The sequence below is a fragment of the Capra hircus genome, chromosome 21, assembly GCF_001704415.2.
Source record: "Capra hircus breed San Clemente chromosome 21, ASM170441v1, whole genome shotgun sequence".
NCBI lineage: Eukaryota > Metazoa > Chordata > Mammalia > Artiodactyla > Bovidae > Capra > Capra hircus.
The window spans coordinates 29,986,107-30,011,370 of NC_030828.1; the positions used below are offsets into that span (position 1 = coordinate 29,986,107).

Here is a 25,264-nt window from a genome sequence, read left to right on the forward strand (position 1 = left end):
GTTGGTAGGGTAACAGGTGACTTTTCATTTCCCTCTTAATATGCATTTCTGTATTACCTAACTTCAGTGAGCACTATTGGGCTTCCCTGATGGCTCAGATGGTAAACAGTCTGAGGAAGGTTGGGAGAGGCCTGGACCCAGTGCAGGGAGGTCGTGGCTGAATCTGTGAGTGAGACGGATGGAAGGATGGGTGGGTAAAGGCAGGAAGGGAGGAGAAGAGCACCTGCAATGATGCAGGAGAGGGGACGGTGACCTAACAGTGGTGAGAGGACAAGGGAACTGATCTGAGCCACCTGGCGGGTGGCAGTGATCAGAAACAGCAACTCCAGGGGCACAGACGGACAGGAAGCGGGAGTGTGGGCTGACCCAATTCCCGGCCTGGGGTCTATGGGTAAGAGGGCAGTGCAGGTGCTAACAGAAGGCAACAAGGGGGATCCCTCCAAAGACAGAAATGCAAATAGAAAGTAAAACACGGGGACCTCCCAGGCCAACAGAAACCTCACGAAACATCTACAACAGGGGTTTTCCCGGGCAGTGGTCACACTGGTGACAGAGAGGCTGAGAAGCCAAACAGTCGATGGTGAGGCAGCCCAGAGGCCAGGGCAGGAAGCCACCCCTAGGGTGAAGCATGGGGGCCCCCGGTGGCACAGACAGGAGCTGGTGCCACGGAGGAGACAGAGTCACCGGCAGGAAGTGCCCGAGACAGAGAGGGGAGAAGGGCCCTCAGCTCCCTGCCCTCCTCCAGGCTCCCACGTGCCTCTGCTGGGCACGCAGGGGCTGGGAGACGGCCCGGGCCTGCAGACCCAGCTGTAGGGAACAGAGAAGTGCAGGGAAGGGCAGGGAGCAGCCGTGAGCAGGCAGACCAACTACCGGCACAAGCCTGGAGGCAAGGATGCGGCAGCCCATGGACACAGGCCTGGCCGTGGTCAGGAGATGCAGAGCTCTCGGGGAGGAGGAATGGACACAGGTCAGACACAGGAGGAGGAGGGCTGCCAGTTGGGGAGCAGGAAAAGTCCATCCAGAAGCCAACAACAGCAGAAGCCCCAGTCCAGCACGGCAAGAGATGCCCTGGGCTGCAAGGGCCACGGGTCTGGTCCTGAAGTGGGATGTCACAAGTGGGACCAGAACCCCTGGCCCTCCCAGTCCACATCATCCTACCGGCCCCTGGCTTCAGACTCCAGGAGCGGTGGGCGGGAACTGTGCTGTTCAGACCTCCTGCTGCGGGCTGTGCATGGCCCCAGCACTGTCCCTCTGGATCCATCACGACATTGTTCACAGGAGCCGTGTCGTCCCTGCTGCTTCCTGCCCGTGAGCGAGCAGGGCAGGGGCACGGCTGCGGGTGGGTCTCGTGTGCACTTTAACAGGTGACCTTGGCTCGAGGACTCCACACTGGCCTGACCAAAACTTTCTGAGAACTGCACAGCAGGCTGGGGCCTTCCCCACCACCCAAACCCCCTCCTTTCGTTGGTCTGGGGGTTCTCCTGCCTTCCCCAGTCCCTCCCCTTGATCCTTCATGGGTTTTCCCCTCAGTAGTCTCTGGCACGTCTGCTTCTGCCTCAGCCTTGGCCTCTTGAAGAGCCAGAGCTAACATACCCAGGCTCCCCAGGCACCCCTGAACTGTGGCTTAGCCAGCCAGGCAGAGTCCAGGGGAGGCAGTGCTGAGCAGTGACCACAGAGCAGGTCTGCTGGCTTCCAGGGCACCAAGCGAGCCCGACGGGGCACTCACTGGCTTGTGAGCAGCCCGGCCCAGGCTGGGGGAGGCGGGGGCGGGCAGAGGGGGCGGCCTCCATGTGTACCTTGCCATGCCCACGGAGCCTCCCCGATCAACGCTTAATTCAGGTCACATTTCAGCTCTAATTCTACAAGTTGCTGACTGAAGCACAATATTTTTAGAGTACCTGGGATCCTAAAAGAGTCTTTGTGTAATAGTCTCGAGGCATGAAGACTTCCACTATGGTGACTAGACACCAGAAGGCGTCTTCTTGTTCCAGGTACAGGAGGGCCACGGCCACCAACCTACAAGCAAGCAGAGAACAAGGTGAGCGCCAGCCCCCGGCCCAGACCCAGGCAGCACAGCCCACCTGCACAGAGGCCTGCATGGCATTGTGCGCTCTCACACACCAAAGCGACTTCTATTCTCCAAGAAGTGGCACTAAGGTAAGTATTTTGTGGCAAGGGAAGCATCTCCTAGTTTGAAAAGCAAAGCTACATCCACCTTCCCTTTCGTTTGGTTTTTGTTTAAAGATGATGAAATTATTTCCCAACGCTGTCGGCCTCATTTTTTAAAATGTTTTTCATGATAAGATTTTGCTAATGCAGCTAATTCTTTGAGTTTTTTGTTTAAGTTCCAACGAATCCTTTTACGCACAAAATATTGAGGGGTGAATATAAAAGAGAAAGAACATACGATGGTTTAAAAACAACTTGCTTGATACCAATCTACTTGAAATGGGGCTTCACGCAAATGAACCATCATGGGGGCTTTCTCAAAACACGGCATCCACGGCACGCACGTGGGGTGGGAAAGGGGGCTGTGTGTGTCAGCTGTTCGGTCACTGACAATGGAAACCTGGGTCCGGCTATGTTTGACACTGTCACCACTGAGAGGTTACTCACCCAGTAACTTCATCAGGTCTGGCTCTGAGCGGGCATTCGGGACAGAAGGAAGGGAAGGAAAAGGCAATGGAAAAGCCCCTCTCTACACACCCCAGAACTTCTGCTTGTGCATCACTTATGGGAAAGACCGAAGTCATTTCTTAGAATTTATTTTTGTTTTCTTCCTTGGATAAAAATTATAATGAAATCTCAAATTGAGAGGTTAAAAAAAACAAACTGGGAAGGGGACGCCTTGAGTCAGCATGAATGGGATGGAGAGTAGAAAGGTTACAACAAGTAGAGATGGCTAAGGAGGGAGAAACAGGATGAGGGCAGCACCCGAGGACGCCACAAGAAGGGGCAGAGAGACTGAGATCCGCAGAGCCTTCGAAGACATCACTTTAAGCTAACTGATGTCCACGATGATAGGCGAGAATCACTGAGAAAAGGCTAGAGGTCTTTTTGCTCAGGTTCTGGGTTCTCAGAATGTGTGTACAAAATAATGTGGATGGAAAAAAAAAGGAAGTAAAATGGTTAAAGTTTAGAGGTCCCAATGGTGATGGTGCAGAGAAAGTCTAAATTAAAGCTGGAAGGTATCCTAATGTGGGGAAGAGCTGATTCTATACCAATGTCAGATAAATGGGGTGCTATTGCACTCCTAACAGGCATGGGCAAGTCCTCACCAAAATCCCTTAAGTTTCACAAAGTTTTAGCTTTCAGGAAGTTTTAGACTGAGTATGCAGTATGAACTGTCCATTTAAGCAAAACAAGGCTGCTTTGTTAGGCAATGTCTTATTTACAGCCTTTTTTTTTTTTTTTTTAAGGGGACCACTGAGGAGCAGTCAAAGTCCCTCTTACTTTCAGGGCACAGAGAGGGGACCCTAGCCTGACCACCATAGAGACAATGACTTCCTGGAAACCACTGGTTTCAGGTTTTAAGCAACTAACATTCCAGCTTAAAAGCTCTTCTTCCTGCAATGCTCTCATTTCAAATGCAAAAGACAGTCTGTATCCAGAGGTCGGTATCCAGCATGGATGTGGATTAAAAAAGGCCCAAGAGCTGCTAGAGTAAATGTCAGCATTCAAAACACAATGCATGCACTTGACTTACAGGAGAACTGCTAGAGATCACACATGGAGCTTCTTCATTCTGTGAACATAATACGAACATAATCCACGATAATCTAGTGGATTATCTACTTTGGGAGGGATATAAATGGACTCTACTACCAGCAGCAAGTAGAAGCAGCAGGAGTGCACCAGCTAGGTAAGAGACAGACAGAGGCAAAAAGCAGCCACTAGCGCTCCAAGTCCAATGACGCAGCTTCTCAGAGAACAGACCTCGGTGCCTCCCGTGGCCTCATGCCAGTGCAGCTCAGTTCGGAATGAGGAGCCTGGATGGTTCAGAGAAGGCGAGAGGCTTTTCAGTGTCCTTTGCCTATGGAAGCAGGGAAGCATGCCAGACCTGCAGAAGATTCTAGGCCAAAATAAAACATGTTTGGGCTCTTTAAGGGCTAGGTTTTGACCAGCTGCAAAATTATTTGGGGCAACCTCATGACTGATGAAGATCCTGTATAAACAGGGAGTGACCTTGTTGTCACATCATGCATTTTATATGAACGAACGCAAACCGCAGATCAAAACCTGAGTGTGAGGACAGCAGCAAGGAAGTCTAAATGAGAAACCCAGCTGTTTCAAACAGTTTACTGTTCTTAAGGCTTCTCGAAAGCATGCTTGTTTCTCTCAGTTATTCTAGAATTGGGGATGGGGCATAATTAAAATTACCTTACTGCAGCTATTAATACTTCTTTCCCTTAAAAGACTGGCTTTTCTTGGCTCCCAGGAAGGGAAGGGGGCTATCAGGCAGTCTGTGGAGCTACAAGTTATCTTAAGAACAAAGAGGAGCCCTCCGTGAGCTGGGGACCCACCTGTTGAGACCCTGGCAATAGCCGATGTCTGGATTCCGCCAGGAGAAGGCAAGCAGGACGTTGCGCAGCTTCTGTATGCCCTCCGAGGTGGGGCACGAGTAATGCTTGTTGTTGGGCAGAGTCCGCAGCAGGTCCAGCTCGATCTGCTTGGAGGCCGGGTTCTGTTTCTCCAGCGCCTTCTGAAGCAAAGTCTGGAAGTAACCGGGCTGAGTGCTGTCCTTGAACTTCTTGATGTGACGGTCCACACACCACTTCCACACCTTGGAACGGTGCTCGTGTGGGATGCCCGCACGGACCAGGTTCTTTAATTCTGGGGAACACGTCATCTCCCTGTTCACTGTGCTTGCAAAGTAGTTTTCCCACTTGACCCCAGTGGAGACCTCCTGGTTTTCTGTGAGGTAGAGGGTCTTCAGGTCCAATGCCCGGACTTTGGCAACCAACTTCTCTTCCTCATCATCCTCTGGGACAGTCTTAAACCCATAAATGTCATATTCACTGTTGAGAAAAAAAAAAAAACGAAAAGTTAAATGATGCAATCTGGCAAAAAGGTCAATGAAACATGAAAAGAACCTAGAAATCTACTCATACGTAAATGGCACTGTGATATATGATCAGGCATTTCAGTTCAGTGAGAAAATAATTAACTTCTCAATAAACAGGGTGAGAATAACTGGCTATCTGTATAGAAAAAACTGCTTTAGATCCCTTCTGGATACTACATGGGAAAAAAAAAAATTCAGTTCTAGATGGCCGAAGCGCTCAATGTAAAAAGCACAGAAAATACAAGCAAGACTGCAAACACAAGGCTGATAAATTTGGCTACATTAATATATTAATACATGAGCATGTATGTTTATATAGCATACATATACACACGCATAACACTTATGCTCAAAAAATACCGTTTTAAAAAGTAAAAAGACAAAGGAGAAAACATTACATTAGTAAGATACTAGGCATGAAAAAGAATTAAGGCTGTGCTAGGCAGAATGCTGCTGCTGCTGCTAAGTCGCTTCAGTCGTATCCAACTGTGCGACCCCATAGACGGCAGCCCATCAGGCTCCCCCGTCCCTGGGATTCTCCAGGCAAGAACACTAGAGTGGTTGCCATTTCCTTCTCCAGTGCTCGGCAGAATAATGACCCCCAAAGACGTCCCTGGAATCTGTGAATATGTCATGTCATGTGGCAAGAGGTACACCGTGTGCGGAATTAGCTATGGCACTTAAGACAGGAAGGTTATCCTGGGCGTCCCAGGTGGGACCACAGAAATCACAGGAGCCCTGCAGGTGGAAGAGGAAGGCAGGAGAGTGGACCAGAGAGGTGCGACAATGGACAGAGGCAGGGGGACGTGATGTGGGAGAGGGCTTGGACCCACGGTTGCTGGCTGTGAAGATGAAAGAAGGCGGCCACAGCCAAGGAAAACAGGTGGCCTCGAGGAGCTGGAAATGGCCACACTTGATGACCAGCAAGGAAACAGAGACCTAGCCCCACAACCAGAAGGAACTGTATCCTCCCAACAGCTTGAGTAAGCAAGGACACAAACTGTCTCCTCGAACCTTTAGGAAGGAATGCGGCTCTGCTGATACCCTGATTCCATCCAGCAAGACCATGCTCGACTGCTGACCTACAGAACCGTTAGACAATAATATGTATCACAAACTTAGCAACGTAAAACAATGATGGTGACGGCAGGCACGGGAAACCAGAAGGAGGCCTCTCACACACTGCTGCTGAGTCTGTGACCCTGTAGGAGCACGCTGAAAATCGGATCCAGCAGAGGGGAAGATAAGCATATCCAACGCTGGAGAAACTCTCACGCCAACACACGGACACACAGATACACAAACCACGATGTCTACGGTATCACAGTTCGTAAAAAGAAAAAATGGAACTACTCTAAGTGTCTACCATGAGACGAAGGAATAAAAAAGTGATATACAATGAAGCTGTGTAAGGCAGATAAAAAAACTGCTCAGGAGCTACATAAATCCATCTGTATAATTTCAGAAAACAATGTTGAAAGAAATAAGTCGCAAAAAGGTATGAATATGGTAGGATTCGCATATTAAAAAGCGTCTTCAATTACAGGCACATATTGAAGTGCTGAAAGTGGAAATGACATGTCTGGTACTTGCTTTAAAATATATCAGAAAAAAAATTTCGGAGGGGATGGATAAGAAGAAACAAGATTGGCAAAATGTTAATAATTGTCAAATTACTGGGTAACAGTTACATATGGGGGTGTCATATGATGCTACTACTTTGAATAACGAAAAGTTAAAAGTAACTCAACATACACAGTTATTGTTCTACTTAAACATAAAGTTTGAAAACATACAACGTAAACAGTAAAGTCTAAAATGCGTGAAGGAAGATGACATGGTGCCCGGGGGCAGACAGCCGGGCTCCACCCCGCTCCCGGAACACAGCAGGAGTGCACACGTGGGGAACCCGGCTGCCAGACTGGGGTCCTGTCCTAGCCACTCCCTGGCCGTGTGACCTGGGCACGTTACATCACCTCCCTGACCCCGGCGTCTGCATTTGCTGAGGATATAACATTCCTCCTTGAGTGTTAAACATGAGCAGTGGCACAGCTCCTGGCACACAGACCTCAGTAGAAGTTTTGTGACGATGGCACTGGTTGCATTTCTATAGCGTATTTTTTACCTGTCATCTGAGTAGCATGGACAAGGCAGGCCAGTGCTGTAGGCACAGAGAAGGGAAAGGGCGGGTCAGGCTGAGGCAGGGCTTCCCCTGGGACCAGGGCGGGGCAGGAGAAGCCAAGCATAGTAGGGCTGGAAACAGGAGGAGACTGGACTGAGCGCATTCACAGACTTCTCCTCCTGCCAATATTTCATGAATCTCATTTTTTAGAAACTAGGATATGAAGGTTCTTAATTCAAGATACTTTACAGGCTGCCAGACTCCATGATTTTCTGAAAAACATATGCAATTTTGTGTGTATGTCCAACCACATTTTGGGGCCAAGTGTGTCCATGGCTTGCATCAGAGCCTCAGTGAGTTCTGAACCACTGGATCAGGTTACCCAAGTATGCTTCCCTTACAGAGATGGCCTAGTTACCCACTTAGGGGCTCCTTTGTTTTCAAAGTCCCCATGAGCGCAGCTGTACCCATGGGTCTCTGGAGAAGATTCTACTCCTCGGAGGACTGGCTCCTCTTACAGCAAGACTGGCTAGCATCCTCGGTAGCATGGTACATGCAAGAAAAGTCTTGAAATCAAAAGACCGGGGCTGAATCCCAGCTCTGTTACTTGATTATGACAGCAAGATTGATGAGATGACATTTCTAATGACTGACAGTCCTTGTCATGAGCATCGAAGCAGACATGGAGAACCGTGTAAAGTTCTTGGTGAGTGGCTACTGTGGTTAAAGGGGGGCTTGAGAAATGGGTCCCCCACTCCCAGCAGTTGCGAGCTCCTTTACCTGACAAGATGAGGTTTAATGAATGCTTGCTCCGGATGCTCTGGACTCTCAACCTGCAGAGCGTCCTCCAGCAGCTGGGCTATGACATCCCGAGCAGGCCCCTGTTCTTCTGAGCAAACTGGGGTCTTCATTTCTTGGAGCAGTATTAAGTATTTGCTTTCTATCTGGCAGAGCTTGGCTTCCAGGCTAGAATACTGCAGAGAATGTGATAGTTACCTCCGTCCGGACACACAAGAGCAATCCTCAAGTACCTCAAGCAATCAACAAATGACAAGCCCAGAACCACTAGGAAGTGAGCCAGAGAGAGACTATATCCCAGGCAAGAGATGAATTTATGCCACAGGCCACCTGTCTTCTCTAAACGGTCCCTCTGCCCTCTGCGGGAAGTACTGGTAATAAAGTAATAAGCACAGAAGTACCGGTAATAAGGCTTCTGTATGTCAACACATGAGTTCTGGACAGCGCTGAGGTGAACAGCAGAAACCAGGCCACACACTCATTACTGAGGTCCAGCTGAGCATGACTTGGCACACAGGCCCCAGGCAGCCACCTTATGGTATTTCAATACTTTCCTAGGATGCTGTGACCCAGCACCAGCTCCCATCTGCTACCTTATCAGACAAATCAACACATCCCTCGCATGCAGGAACAAGGCCTCGGAAGATGCTCTGAGGACTGTTCAAAAGGTATATGAGGCATTTAATAGCTGTTGACACAGTGTCACTGAATTTCATTTGATTATCACTGGAATATCTGTGATGTCTGTACACTTCGCAAAGCCCTCTTTGAAAGTGAAGTGAAAGTGAAAGTCGCTCAGTTGTGTCCGACTCTTTGCGACCCCATGGCCTATACAGTGCACGGAATTCTCCAGGCCAGAATACTGCAGTGGGTAGCCTTTCCCTTCTCCAGGGGATCTTCCCAACCCAGGCATCAAACCCGGGTTTGCATCAAACCCGCATTGCAGGCAGATTCTTTACCAGCTGAGCCACAAGGGAAGCCCAAGAATATTGGAGTGGGTAGCCTATCCCTTCTCCAGCAGATCTTCCTGACCCAGGAATTGAACTGGGGTCTCCTGCATTGCAGGCGGATTCTTTACCAACTGAGTTATCAGCATAGTCACATCTGACTCTTTCACCAACCCTATCAGATTTAGAGAAGGCATCGTGTTCATCACCCCCATTTACAGATACAGAACTGACTCACACAACTCAACAGCATAAACCAAAAAATCCAAACAATCTTAATTTGGGGGACCTTAGAACTGTGTCTAATTTTTTTTTTCTGTAAACTTCATTACACCTGTGAATAAAACCCACATCTCAGGGCGTTTCTATTGTCTTCATCACAAAGTGAAATTAAACAGCGCTATCACTATCTACATTTTAAATAAATTTTGTTATCAGTAACCACATCCCTTCAAGCATGGGGGTTGAACTGATTTGAAAGCATGTCCATTTTTGAATGGTTTCTGAATCACATCACCTCCCACCTGAGGACAGAATGTACCCACCCTGACCCACCTTTGCCATCAGATCCCTCTCTCTTCTTTCTGCATTTCTCCGTAGAGCTGCAAGTTCCAAGATTTCCTTATTTAGAAATTTATTTTGGGTTTTGTACCCTTGTAGATTATCCTGTTGGAAAAAAAAAAAGTTCATCAACTCACATTGGTTGAATGTTGACTATCCTTTATAATTAATATTTTGCTCCCTTACCAATCAAATAGCCCTTTCTGAAAGTAAAAGTTGCTCAGTCGTGTCTGATTCTTTGCAACCCCATGTATTCTCCAGGCCAGAATATTGGAGTGGGTAGCCATTCCCTTCTTCAGGGGATCTTCCCAACCCAGGAATCGAATCAGGGTCTCCTACATTGCAGGTGGATTCTTTACTAGCTGAGCTACCAGGGAAGCCCGAAGGGGACGCAGTGGCTAGCCCTTTCTAAGTTAGAGCAAGTTCTAAGGAACTGAAAATGATTATTAGGCACTTTCTGATTAAGCTTTATGTCCACCCTTGGCAGGGGAAGGAAAATAAGGACCACTGCATAATCAAGGAGATGGGGAAATAAATTTACTTGATGGTGGTGATTTTTCTCAACTGACCTTAGGAGAAGTAAGTAGGACTTATGTCCTAAATCTATGCAAATATTTTATCTACCCACATTCACTGAGGTGGTACAAAAGGTAATGCCTTGTAGTCATCTTGTTTTTTAACTAGAGAACCTGAACAAATTTTCTGTCCATTCTCATTTTTACTTATCCAGTTTATGTAGAAAAGGCTATACATATATACAATGTCCTTAACTAAAGAATTACACTTAATAATGAATACCTATAGCCTACAATGTATAAGGCACTTAAAGAGATTATGTTCCTCAATTTTTTTTTACATTAAAAAATTTCAAACTTATGGAAAAGTTGGAAGAAAAGTACAATAAACACAATATACCCTTCACCTAAATTTGCCAGTGGTTAACTCTTGACACGTTTGCTTTATGTTTTAAGAGAACATCATAAGGACTTTCCTGGTGGTCCAGTGGTTAAGAATCTGCCTGCCAAAACAGGGGACGCGGGTTCAATCCCTGGTCCGGGAAGATTCCACAGGCCACAGAGCACCTAAGCCTGTGGGCCACACCTACTGAGCCTGCGTGCTCCAGGGCCCATGCGCCACAACAGAAGCCGCCACAACGAGAAGCCCGCTCTCCACAACCAGAGAAGGCCCACGTGCAGCAACGAAGACCCAGCACAGTCAAAAACAAAGAAATAAGGAAGAAAAAGGAGCGAACATCACAAGCTAGTCACAAGTTCACCAGGTCCAACTAAAAGTTCAGGTCTGGCAGAAGCAGATGCTGTGTGTTACCTTTAGCCCTTCAAACTCTGAGCAAAGGAAGGGAAAGGTAATCTTTGAGACAATTAGGGCAGTGATTTCTAAATGCGCCCTACCAAATCCAGTCTTTTACAAATGTGTTTGTCCCCTACTCTGTGTGAAGTTCCCGAGGAATCTCTGATTCCTCAACCTCAGGAGGAACTATTCACAGTATCTCCAAGGGTGGTCAACGGAGCACCTTGGTCCAAGGCCAAGGCAGTCAAGAAAGCCCCTGACCTCTTTGCTGTCCCAGGACAGAGACCACAGCCCCTCCCCAGGGATGTGTCCAGAGATGCCTGCATCTCCAAACTGGGAACCACTGTGGCGGCATACAATCTCCCTTGAAAACACAGAAGAACTGAAAATGTTCCCACAGTCCCTGTAATCGCTAACACTTACAGAGCAGCTAAGCCTGGAAGAGACCCTCAATCTCACTTAAACCTCACAACTCTACTCTTTGGCAACTGCTCATCATCTCCGTTTCCTAAATGAAGAGCTGAGTTACAGGGAGGCCGTGCGATGACTAAGTGTGGGTCTGGGAGCCAGGCCTGCTGGGCCTTTGGCCCGGGTGCTTGGCCCCAACTCCCATCTGAGCTCTGATCCGCATCACACATTCTCAGTCTCAGCAAGAACACATATCATGACAAGGACTGGAGACAGCCGCTGTCAGACCCTGAAGGAGGCCCACAGATTTCCTTTTCTAATCTAAAACATGACATTCTCCTTTCTTCTGGTGTCTGGAAGCTCTCGTATTTGCAAACAATGAACAAACATCACCAAAAGGCAGGCTGACTGAAGGAAGGTGAGCTAGAGGGCAACTGAAGAATACACTGGACCGTGCTGGGCAGAGACTGGGCAGTACAAGGTGGGTCGGGGGAGCAGGACACATGTCTTTGAGTTAAACTTCGTGCTTGAGTCTAAGGAAGTCCTGACAGTGCACCTCAAGGACTCCTTCCCTAGAATGACGATCGTAGCCCTAACTTAGACTCTAGCAGGGGACTTCCCTGGTGGTCCAGTGGTTAGGAATCTGCCTTCCAATCCAGAGGATGAGGGTTCCACCCCTGTCAACGAACTAAGATCCCACATGCCGAGGAGCAACTAAGCCCGCACACCACAGCCACTGAGCCCACGCTCTGGAGCCACGAGCTCCAACTACTGAGCACACACACTGCAATGAGAGATCCTGCACGCTGCAATTAAGACCTGATGCAGCCAAAGAAATAATGAGTAAAACAAAACTCTATGGGATACCAGGTGTTCTGTGAAGGCTTTACATGGACTACCTCTTTAAACCCTTATAAGACTCTACAAGGTGAGTGCCATTTCGCAGATGAACACTGAGGCAGAGAGGTGAACCAGCCTGCCTCAGGTCAGAGTTAGTGGTAAGCCTGGGTTGGAAGCTCAGTCTAAACCATCTCACCATACTGGGCCACATCCCCTTCCTCACTGGTGTTTATTACAGTTGTGACTCTGCTTTTTTAATTTTTGTGCTTTCTAAACTAAACTCTGAGCTCCAGGAGGACAGAGACTGTCTACTTTGTGCAGAGTGCAAAGCCCACCACATCACTGGCTAGCTGGCTGGCTGAATGAATGAAAGAGCACTAAGCAGGAAAAGCTGTATGTAGGAAGATATTCATGGAACAGCAAATCACAGGAAAGAAGAGAAAGGGTGATAAATAATGGTGACAGAATCACAAGGCAAACAATCTGGAATCCCCCCCACATGCCCCCACACACCGCGGTTCCACTCCCTGGTGAAACGGGCTCCCCTGCAGAGCACCACTCACTGCAGCCTGGAAAGCAAACACCCTGGTGCTTCTCTCTAAATCCTACAAAAACAGATATGCTTGCAAAGCATAAAATTCAGGTGAGGGACTTCCCTGGTGGTCCAGTGACTAAGACCCTGCCCTCCCAATGCAGAGGGCCTGGGTTCAATCCCTGGTCAGGGAACCAGGTCCCACATGCTGCAATTCAGAGTTCACAGCAGGCGACTAAAACCCCATGTGCTGCAATGAAGGTTGAAGATCCCATGTGCTGCAACTAAGACCTGGTACACCCAAATAAATAATAAAAAAATTCAGTTGACCTTAAATAACAGACTGTAAAAAGGGATGTAAAAAAAAGAATATAAAAAGGGACTCTTAAAAAAAAAAACAGTAAAAAAGAAATGTATATTTAAGGTTGGGTACACTCTAGCTTGCATGTACACACAAAACCAACTTTTACTGGCAACACTACCCAAGACCTTTTTTTTTTTTTTTTTAACACAGCTATTTTTGTAGCAGTTATAATTATAAAGTATAGAGATTGAGGGCTTTGATGCTGCTGTTGCCCTTTTGGTTTTTCTCACCAATAAATCCTTCTGGCCTCACATTTCTACTGGGGGCTGTCCCTAAGAAGTGGTCACCATGGGAGACCACAAACATATTCCAACAAAGTCGTCTATTATTCCAGAGTTTTACTTTCCACCTAAGAATTATCTTTAAGGTCCAGGCATGACTATTAGTCAACCAGTCGACTGACACTGCATGACAGGGACTGCTAGGCATGAAGCAGGCTCAGTAACAATCTCAAAGTAGCAAACCTTTGCCCTTCAAGGATAAACCACATTTGGGGGACAAAATACCCTCAGTGCCACATTAACTGCAGCCAGGTGAGGAAGACTTTGGTGAGACTGATAGTTGCAGACCTGTGTGGGGACAGCTGAGGTCTGGGTTATACCAAATGCCTCTATCCTAGGGGACACTTCTCCACCTGAAACTTCTCCGAATCGAGAGCTGATGGCAGAAAAACTTCTGGGACCCTCTCGGTGGCCTGGCTGAGGTGGCCCAAGGCTTCTCGGCTCTCCCCTGGGGCCAGGTGGGTTTCTCCACAGGACACTTGCCTGCCCCCTGCTTCCCAGCGTCTTCTGTGCTCCTCCTGCCTCATCCGCTGGTCACCGCCCCAGGTGTGACAGGGAGAGTCACCTCTGGTCAAGAACCCGCCTCCCATCCCCAGGGGCAGCCCAGAGAAGCACAATGGGAGGAGACTCTGCCCTCCCTCCTGGGCGTCAGGATGCTCCTGCCTTAGGCGTGGGGGCAACTGACTCTGCGCAGGCCCTTCTCCCAAGTACGCTGGGAGCCAGGGTCCGCTTCTCTACCTGAGCCCACACCAGCTGTCAGGAACAGTGCTCCCTCACCTGGCCTCCACTGTGTGCCAAGGCAGCTGTGCCACTGATGCTCCATGCATGAAAGAAGGCAAGAAACAGCTGCAGGAGGTTACGTGGAATAATGAAGTTCTAAGGGTGTATAAATAGAGAAGTCACAGCTGCAAGGGAGGGGAAAGATCTGAAACTGTTCTGAGCTATGGCGACATCGACGGACGCAGACTTTCATTTTCCAAGGAAGCTTCTTAGGAAACTAGCAGCTCTCTGACTAGAAGTCTTATGACACTTGTGTTTTTTTTTTTGTTTGTTTTTAAAAAGAAGGGCACAGCTGCTCTGCTGTCCCACCGAACTAGCTCACCAAGGCCAGGTGCTCTAGAGTGCCTGCCATCAACGGACAGACTGTTAGCGGATTGTGGGTTTCTTGTTCCCATAACCGGAGCCCAGGCCCTGCTCTTACTTTCAGCCAGTCCAGTTCCAGCTGGTCCCTGCCCGTGGGGGCGGCCGCGGGAGAGCCGGGCACGCAGGTGGGCGAGGACGCGCTGCCCTCGCACTCGCTGAGCTGCCGGGAGAGCTTCATGATCACCTCGTCCTTGGCCTGGATGGTCTCCATCAGCATCCCCAGCCGCTCGCTGAGCTCACCCACTTTGCTCTTTAGCATCCTCACTTCCTGCTGAAGACTGTCTTTCTCCTGGTTGAACCTCTCCAGCTGGTTGGTGAGGCCCAGAATCTGGTCGTCCTTCTGGTGCAGAAGCTCCAGTGTGTCCTGTGGGACCCCATCGCAGAGGCGACTGCTTGTGAAGTACTTGTCATACTGGGAGGACCTCACCGTCTGCTGCAGCAGCCGCACGAGCTCCTGGGAGCCAGGGAAGATGGATCAGGGAGCAGGGATGGGAGGAAAAGCAGGGATCATGACAAGTCTACACGGAGCAACCATTAGCATCTGAGCAAATGCAGAAATTTAATGGAAATACCTTAACACCCAACTTCTTCTTGAAGGATCTCAAAAATTAGAGAAGGAAAAATATTTGTTCCATTAAGGCTGTCTGCAGAGAACAATGATAGGAAGCAGGAAATGGTGGACAGGCAGACTGCAATTAGCAATGGTTCCCAGTGAACATTCATCCATATTAAAACATCTGAGCTCTAAGTTCACTGATCTGCTGGGGAATTAAGTATAATTAGGTGTGATCAGCTCAAAAAAAAGCTGCTGTTTAACAGGATGTGGAAACTCTTACAAACTGTTCACAGGGCTTGGGCTGGAATTATGCTCAAAGAGAGTGGGTGAGGTGCAGACAACACCCTCCCCAGTTCACTCTGAGGGTCTTCACTCTCCTCAGAATTTCAAGTATCTATGAATAAACGATCAAGCAGAGCAGCAGTGCCTACGTCAGTGGCCATGGCAACACGTAACTCTTAGGGGAAAAGCACCTTCTGGGAAATAACAGAGCCAGAGAAACAAGAAAGCCGGGTTTTTCTCCTCCGGTCCCTGGCCTGCTGATGTGAGATAAGATACAAACGCTGAGGAAGGAGAATTACCTTCTGACTGGCTAAGTCTTTTCTTAACCTTTCTAGCTCTTCCTGCTGGTTCTGGACAAGCAGCTGCATCTCAGAGGCCGGCTTGCTGGCGCTGCCACTGCCCGATGGCACCTCGGGTGAAGGGTCACCAAGACTGTGGCGATTTTTGTATGATCCAATCATTTCTTTCAAAGGGCGCCTTCCTTTATAGGGAATACGTCCAAAATCAAAGGGAAATCCTGAGCCAGTTATTCCTACATTAAAAAAAAAAAAAAAAAAGCTTGTTTTAAGTTCAACCCCGATCTTCCTTCCGGAAATTCCAGTAAAATACATTAAAATACATTAATATCATCGTCTAAGGAGTTCTGCGTGCGTCACTGTGCTCCTACCTCGTTCCTGATAACAACCAAACTTAGAACCAAAGACGATCTTTCACATGAACACTTTTAAGGAAAACTCTCTCTATTTGATGGCTCAATTTTTGCACTGAAAGAGAAAGTGTTAGTCACTCAGTTGTGTCTGACTCTTTGTGACCCCATGGACTATAGCCCACCAGGCTCCTCTGTCCACGGAATTCTCCAGGCAAGAATACTGGAGTGCGGGTTGCCATTTCCTTCTCTAGGGGATCTTCCCTACCCAGGGATCGAACCTGCGTTTCCCGCAATGCAGACAGACTCTTTACCAGCTGAGCCAGCAGGGAAGCCAAGAAAGTTTTCCCTGACTAGGAACTGAACCTGGGCCGCGGTGGTGAAAGTGCTGCACTCTAGCCGCTAGACCACAGGGTAAGTTTAATGTTTAATGCTCAATTTTTGCATTAAGACAGGTGAAAAAATGTTAGACTGTACATCAGTACTAATGAGGAATCTATGACAAAACTGTACTATACCTCTCTTAAGATTCTTTTGTAATAGTCAGTTTGTTTCTCAGAAGATCCGTTCTAAGCCTATATGTTCACATCACCATTTTCCAATTTCAGGTGCTTTGAGGACCAAAGAGAGCGGGAACACAGACCAGGAAAAAGCCCGGTTGCTCCAAGTTCCTACAGCATCAGCACCCTGGGCACACAGTATCCCTTCCCCGGGTGCCTCAGTGAGGACAGGGCCAACATCTACAAGGCTAGCAGGCAGGACTTAGAGATACACTACGGATCCTGGCTGCTTGCTTTCTGCTCATCTGTATTTACTAAAAAAGAAAAAAACCCACAAAAACCCCAAGTTTATGTTTTCTTAATTGTAAATCCATTTTATTCTCTTTCTTAAAAATACTGAGATAGTCAAATAAATTTTAGTGTAGATGGATTTGAATATACATTAAAAATGTAAAGAGGAGACACAGGAGTGCATGCTATACAGATTCCATTTATATAAATTTAGAAAGCAGGCAAAACAAAATCTACGATGTTAGGAGTCAGGATGGTGGTGGGGTGGAGGGGGTGGGAGGTGATGCAGTGACTCAAAGTGGTCTGGGGACGGGGGCTAGCCGCTGGCACTGTCCTGTTTCTTCAAGTAAGTGCTGGCTACATGGATATGTTCACTTTGTGAAAATCCATCAAGCCAAACATTTCTGATTAGAGGGCTTTTCTGCATGTACAAAGATTAGCTTGCTGCTGCTACTGTTGTCCAGTCATTAAGTTGTTTCCGACTCTTTGGGAACCACTGACTGTAGCCCGTCAGGCTCCTTTGTCCTTGGGATTTCACAGGCAAGAATACTGGAGTGGGTTGTGATTTCCTTCACCAGGAGATCTTCCTGACCCAGGGATCAAACCCGTATCTCCTGCACTATAGGCAGGCAGATTCTTCACCTCTGAGCCACCGGGGAAGCCCATGGAGATTAGCTTACTTCCCATGAGTAACAGGGACAAGAAGCTGGTGGGCTGACTCCTGACTCACAGGAAATATCCATGAATCAACAAGATAAAAATCAGAGACACCTTTGTCTCCCTGCGTCTTTCACATGGGCTGCCTCCCAAAGGGCCAGGGGCTGAGCAGAGACTAAGAAGGCACTGCCCTCCAGCAGTGCTGGCAGTTCGTGCCTTGATCGAGTCACTAGGCCTCACTGGTTCTTCCCTTCCAGTCTTGCTACTGTGCACCCCTCCAGTTCATCCCTAGAGTCTCTAGGGAAAATCAGAACCAACAGTATTTACCTTCAACAATCCAAATCCCCAGCCCCAATCCCTGTTCCTCCAGAAGGCTTTCCCAGTTCACAAGGAGCCCCTCCACGGGGTGCCCCTCTAGCTGTGCCACGCGCTGGGTCACAAGGCATGCTCAGCTTGGCCATATCTTCACCACGTCACACTGGACCATAGGCTTCCATGTGACCATCCTGCAGATCACAAGGGAACTCCCCACCAAAGCAAGTCCTGGTGGTCCTTTCCCACGGGACAGAAAAATATTGCCTTTAGTGAACATATGCTCTCAGTAAGATTTCCTAAAACTCTGCCTCCTATTCCTGTTAGCCTGTGCCAGAAGCGAGCACAAGGAAGAATTTCAAAATTATTTATTGCTATTTTACATTTAAAACATTGATATTCCCTCAATGGATCCATGGCTGTGGAACCATGAAAGGCTGCTTAACAAAATGCTGATGGAGAAATGTATGAGTCAGGCTGACACCTTAAATCCTGATGGACCTTAGTATCACAGAAAGAGGGAAAACCAGATATTACATCTTCCAGATGTGATTCAAAAGAAATAAACAACATCCCCAGCCCCTACTCCACCCCAAAATATACTCTAGTCATAATTAAAAGTCAACCCTGAATCTGTGCAGGCCTCTGCTCTACCGACCAGTGTATACGGGAAACACCGCGTACAGTGTATACGGGAAACACCGCGTACAGTGTAAACAGCGTATGAGCAAATACAGGAATGGAGGAGCCTGTCACGTGACCTTACAGAAATACAATCAGCAAAACCCAGAATGTGGGCAATTCCTCAGCATGAAGACTCTGGTTCTTCAACAAGCAGAGCGAGGTAAATGAAAGACAAAAAGAAAACAGAGAGCTGTTCAGCCTGAAAGAGACCTAAAAAGACACACAACTAAACACACCTAGGGGCCCTGTTAGCACCTCACTTGCTCAGGCCAACTGCCAGAATTACAGAACAACTGGGGAAGAAGACAAGCAGGACTTACCATAGCTGCATTTAGGTTTAATGGTGAAGCCATGGTTCTTTTAAAGAATCATCTCTTAGATATACATACTAAAATGTTTACACATGCAATGGATTAATATCTAGAATTTAATTTAAAATAACCCAGCTGGTGGTAGATGCCAGGAGGGGCAGGAGCTCAGAGAAGAAAGAAGCCAAAGCTGTGGAATAAGACACCACATTTTCTACTTTTGTGTGCATTAACACATTTCTGTAAATAGAAAGTTTTCCTTTTTTTTTTAATCAGTATTTCCGTTAAGAGCACCATGACTTCTGGATTTCCCATTTCCTGAAAAAGTCTCAGAACCACAGGACAGGACATTTATTTATTTCCTGTGACATCTCATTTTTAAGCTTTTATATTTTGTTTCCCACAGAGAGAACACAGCTCCCACTGGGTCTCATGCTCCTAGTGGTACCTGTGACCAAAGGGCCTCCCACCGCATGGGGGGCTGACAGATGGCAGAGGCGAGAGCGACGACGACAGGGCCCACGTCCATACCTTTGTTTCCTTCAGGCGTCTGCTTCTTCCTCTCCTCCTGCACCATGGACTCCTCCAGTTCCTTAGGGCTTGGGTCTAGAAGCTCCCACTCTTCACTGGTGTAAAACACACTCCTTCGACTATCATTATGCCCTCTCCCAGGACGGAAAGAAGACATTGAGTTTCTATTGGGAAAAACAAAATGTTCACCTTTTTAAAAAATGGCAAGACAAAATGTGATGTCACATACGGACATGAATTTGAACAAACTCCGGGAGATACTGAAGGACAGGGAAGGCTGACATGCTACAGTCCACGGGGTAGCAAAGAGTCGGACGCCACTTAGTGACTGAACAACAGCAGCAACAAATATCACATATATACGACAGGCAAAAACTAAAATATGATCATAGCAAATGTTGGTGAGGATATGGAGAAATGAGAACTCTCATACACTGCTGGCGGCACGTATAAATTGGAACTATTACCAGGGAGAACAATTCAGCAACATACAGATAAATTGAAGAGGTTTTTACCCTAAGGTCCAACAACTCAGCAAGAAACTCTTCAACATGTACGCAAGGAGACACAAGCAAGAACACCCACTGCATCACTGTTCATATTAGCAAAACCCCAAACACCTACACATCTACTGACAAGAGGATAAACTGCAGCATATTCATAGAACCAAATACTATACATCAAGAAGCGAATTTGTTCATTCAACAAATATTAATTAAGGGCCTACTATGTGCCAGGCTCTACGTTTGGGATTTGCTAGTGAACAAACAGTGTCAGACTTTATTTTGGGGGGCTCCAAAATCACTCCAAATGGTGATTGCAGCCATGAAGTTAAAAGACACTTACTACTTGGAAGGAAAGTTATGACCAACCTAGACAGCATATTCAAAAGCAGAGACATTACTTTGCCAACAAAGGTCTATCTAGTAAAGGCTATGGTTTTTCCAGTGGTCATGTATGGAAGTGAGAGTTGGACTGTGAAGAGAGCTGAGCGTCGAAGAATTGATACTTTTGAACTGTGGTGTTGGAGAAGACTCTTGAGAGTCCCTTGGACTGCAAGGAGATCCAATCAGTCCATTCTGAAGGAGACCAGTCCTGGGTGTTCACTGGAAGGACTGATGCTAAAGCTGAAACTCCAATACTTTGGCCACCTCATGCAAAGAGTTGACTCATTGGAAAAGACTCTGATGCTGGGAGGGATTGGGGGCAGGAGGAGCAGGGGACGACAGAGGATGAGATGGCTGGATGGCATCACTGACTCGATGGACATGAGTCTGAGTGAACTCCAGGAATTGGTGATGGACACGGAGGCCTGGCGTGCTGCGATTCATGGGGTGTCGGAAAGAGTTGGACACGACTGAGCCACTGAACTGAACTGAACAGAAATATTCTGGTCCTTGTGGAATGTACATTCTTTTTAAGATTACATGAAGCACACGGACAAATATTCTTTACATGCTGAACGAGAAAAGAAGGAAAACAGAAGCACGACATGATTCATGTTATTCAAGATAATACTAATAGACATCATTATACATACATATATAGCAAAACTTTAAAAGTCCGCATAAGAATGATAATTATCAAATACAGAATACTGCTTACTTCCATGAAAGGCAAGAGAAGAATGAGATTGTGGAGAAAAGAGAGGATTTGAACTGTTTCTGTAAAGTTTTAATTTGTGCTTTTAAAACTGCAGCAGAAATATGACAATGTTACATAGTTTGGTAGTGGTTACCCAGGTAGTCAACTCACTACAATCTACACTTGCCTGTGTGCTAAAATTATTTCATTAAAACTTTTAAAAACTAGGTTGGGATTTCTACTTCCAGTAAAGATGGACTAAGAGGAACTAGATTTACACAGTCATCTGAAACAACTGACAAACTGAACAAAGCAGAGGAAACAATGATTTTCAGACACTGGATATCAGGCTGCACAGGGCAGTGGCCCCTGAGCGGTGGAACACAAACAAGGCAAGCCCTTCCCCTGTCCAAGGATGGCGCCTAGAGACTTCCAGGCCACAGGGCTGACAGGGGGAATGCAGGGGTAGCTCTGCCATGAACTGATAAGACAGAGATGGTACTCCCAAGACAGGTAGAGTTCAGAGGGCATAGTATTGGAGAGAAGGCTGTACAGAGGGCTACAGAAATGTCAGAGGGTTCCTAGGTCTCCAGCTGAGTAGTGTCAGGCTTATGTGTAAAAAAGTTACTTGAGAATGAGGAAAGAACTCCCTACAGGAGCAGAGGGAACTGTCCCTGAGGCTCACACAGAGCCAGGAATACCATGAAGCCCCACCAGCCAGGGTGGAATCTCCTGCAGCATCAGGGAGAGTACTCAGAAGGCTGCTGGTGTTATCCCTGGACTAAAGGCCATTCTTATATTACCTGAAAAGCCTAAACATGACCTTCAGAAGTTTTAAACTGTTTCTGAATAATTAAGCTACATTCCAGAACAAAGCTTAAGAATATACGCAGGACTTCCCTGGTGGTCCAGTGGTTAGGAATCCACCTGCCAAGGCAGGGGACATGGGTGCGATCCCTGGTCTGGGAAGATCCCACACGCCAAGGGGCAACAAAGCCTGTGCGGCACAACTACTGAGCCCGAGAGCCTCGAGCGTGTGCTCTGCAGCAACAGAAGCCACCACGAGGAGCCTGCGCACCCCAGCGAGAGAGGAGCCCCCACTCGCTGCAACCAGAGAAAGCCCACACACAGCAACGAAGACCCAGCACAGCCAAAACTAGATGAATAAACAAAAGATACGGGTATGTACGAACACTACACCGAAAAAATCTAGCACTCGGGTAAAACTCGTAATACTGACATGCAATAAAAAAAAATTATCAGCCCTGCAAAGAAGTAGGAAAACAGAATTCATTTTAAGGACAAAAACCAACAAACAGACTCAGAAATGACAAGTAATGAAATTATTAGAAAAGAATTTCAAAAGTTATTAAAAGTGTTTCCCCATGTTTGAGAAGCTAGAAGAAAAGCTGAATATGTTAAATAGAGATATGAAAGATGTTTAAAAAATTCAAATCAAAACTTCTGGAGATAGAGGAAAACATAAGCAGAATACTGTGACATAAATTGCAGCAATGTTTTTTTAGGTCTAGAGTAATGGTAACAAAAGCAAAAATAAACAAATGGAACATAATTAAGCTTAAAAGGCTTTGCACAGCAAAGGAAACCATACACAAAATGAAAAGACAACTTACAGAATGGGAGAAAATATTTGCAAAGAATGAAACTGACAAGAGATTAATTTCCAAAATACACAAACAGCTTACAGTTCAAACAGCTCAGTATTTTTAAAAACAACAACACAAACAGAAAAATGGGCAGAAGACCTAAATAAGGCATTTCTCCAAAGAAGGCATACAGATGAAAAGATGCTCAACAACTGCTAATTATCAGAGAAATGCAAATCAAAACCACGATGAGGTATCACCTCACACCAGTCAGAATGGCCATCAACAAACAGTCTATAGATAACAAATGCTGGAAAGGGTACAGAGAAAAAGGAACCCTCCTTCACTGGTTGACAGGAACGTAAATTGGTGCAGCCACTATGGGAAACAGTATACAAGTTCCTTCAAACACTGAAACTAGAGTGACCATATGATCCAGCAATCCCATTCCTGGGCATATATCCAGAAAACATGAAAACTCTAATTCAAAAGATACATGACCCCAGTGCTCACTGCAGCACTGTTAACAGTAGCCAAGACATGGAAGCAACCCACTAAATGCCTTTCAATAGATGAATGGATAATGAAGATGTGGTGTGTAAATACACATATACACACACACACACACACACATACACGGGGCTTCCCCACTGGCTCAGTGGGAGAGAATCCACCTGCAATGCAGGAGCCGCAGGAGATGTGGGTTTGATCCCTGGGTCAGGAAGATCCCCTGCAGGAGAGCATGGCAACCCACTCCAGTATTCTCACCTGGAGAATCCCATGGACAGAGGACCTGGTGGGCTACAGTCGATAGGGTTGCAAACAGTCAGACACAACTGAAGCCACTTAGCACACACATACACATACATACACACACACACAATGGAATATTACTCAACCTCCAAAAAAAACACTGTCACTTGCAGCAACATGTTTGGACTTATAGATTATCATACTAAGTGAAGTCAGACAGAGAAAGACAAATATCATATGATATCACTTATATGTGGAATCAAAGAAACTAACACAAATGAATTTATCTATGAAACAGAAACAGACCCTACAGGCACAGAACGCAAATTTACAGTTATCAAAGGGGGAAGGAGGTGGGGAGGGATAAATTAGAAGTTTGGGATTAGCATACACACACTCCTGTATATAGAATAAACAACAAGGACTGACTGTATAGCACAAAGAACTATATTCAATATCTTGTAATAACCTATAATAGAAAAGAAACTCAAAAGAGAATACATAACTGAAACACTTTGCTATACACCCGAAACACAACATCATGAATCAATTACACTTCAATTTTTTAAAAATCTAGAGATTTTCTATGATGTCTATGGTGAAAATTTCCTTGACAGGATTCATAGCAGATGAGACACCACAGAAGAAAAGGTTAGTGACTATGATGACAGTGGAACAGAAACCATCCAAATAAAACAGAGAAGAAAGATAAAAGGGAAGAAAGGAAGAAAATCAACAAGCACGGTACAATGTTAAGCAAGTAATAATGTCAACTGATGTTCAACAAGGATGTGAAGAAATTCAATGGAGTAAAGACAGTCTTTTCAAAAAGTGGTACTACAACTGGTTATTTGTATGGGGAAAAAATGAACTTCAACCCTTACCTCACATAACACATAGAAATTAACTTAAAATACATAAATGAGTAAGAATTAAAACCATTAAAATTCTAGAAGAAAAGAGGCAGGAAAATATTTGTGACACTGGGTTATGCAAAGATTTCCTATACAGAACACAAAAAACACAATCTGTAAAAGATTAAAATGACAAAATGAACTTTATCAAGATTAAAAATATTTCCTTCTTTGAAAAATATTTGCAAAACCTATATCTGACAAGAGACTTGTATTCAGAAAATACAAAGAACTCTTACAACTCAACAATAAAAGAACAAACAACTCAATTAAAAACTGGATGAAGGACCTGAACAGTCATTTCTCCAAAGATACACAGATGGCCAACAAGCCCAGGAAAAGATACTCAACATTATTAATCAACAGGGAAATGCAACTTAAAACTGACGTAAACCACACCCACCACAATGGCTAAAGGTAAAAACACTGGTAATGCCAAGTGTTGGCAGGGAAGTGCAACCACTGCAAAGGTCATGTACTGCTAATGGGAACAGAGAACGGAGCAGCCACTGGAGGACAACAGGACAGTATCTTAGCAAGTTGAATACACACTCAACTAAAGAGCTCAACAATCCCAATCCCCCATATTTACCCAAAAGAAATGAAAATATGCCTACACATGGATGTATAACTGCAGCCACGAAATTAGAAGGTGATTGCTTCTTGGCGGGAGAGCTATAACAAACCTAGACAGTGTGTTAAAAAGCAAAGATACCACTTTGCTCACCAAGGTTCATATAGTCAAGGCTGTGGTCTTTCCAATAGTCATGTACACAAGTGAGAGCTGGACCATTAAGAAGACAGAGTGCCAAACAATTGATGCTTTCAAACTGTGGTGCTGGAGAAGACTCTTGAGAGTCCCTTGGACAGCAAGGAGATCAAACCAGTCAATCTTAGAGGAAATCAACCCTGAATACTCATTGGAAGGACTAATGATGAACCTGAAGCTCCAATACTTTGGCCACCTGATGCAAAGAGCCGACTCACTAGAAAAGACCCTGATGCTGGGAAAGATTGAAGTCAGGAGGAGAAGAGGGCAACAAAGGATGAAATGGTTGGATGACATCACTGATTCAATGGACATGAACTTGGGCAAACTCTGTGAGATGGTGAGGGACAGGGAAGCCTGGCATGTTATAGTTCATGAGGTCACAGAAAGTCAGACATAATTTGGTGGCTGAACAACTACACATAGGACTTGGATGTGAATACTCAGAGCAAGCATTATTTATAATAGCCACAAACTGGATATAAACCAAAAGTCTATGAA

At 46.2% G+C, this 25,264-nt stretch overlaps 1 protein-coding gene across 1 annotated transcript in view; it reads right to left on the bottom strand.

Moving 5' to 3' along the window:
* The window catches only part of TBC1D2B (TBC1 domain family member 2B), an 89,645-nt gene that overhangs the window by 12,643 nt on the left and 51,738 nt on the right, over positions 1 to 25,264 (bottom strand). Inside the window, exons 4-10 of the mRNA XM_005695084.3 lie at positions 19,137 to 19,300; positions 15,507 to 15,739; positions 14,428 to 14,823; positions 9,488 to 9,598; positions 7,968 to 8,161; positions 4,524 to 5,018; positions 1,899 to 2,016 (exon numbers count right to left, since the gene is read on the bottom strand). Coding sequence (XP_005695141.3) covers positions 1,899 to 2,016; positions 4,524 to 5,018; positions 7,968 to 8,161; positions 9,488 to 9,598; positions 14,428 to 14,823; positions 15,507 to 15,739; positions 19,137 to 19,300 — 1,711 coding nt within the window. The remainder of the gene's footprint in view (positions 1 to 1,898; positions 2,017 to 4,523; positions 5,019 to 7,967; positions 8,162 to 9,487; positions 9,599 to 14,427; positions 14,824 to 15,506; positions 15,740 to 19,136; positions 19,301 to 25,264) is intronic.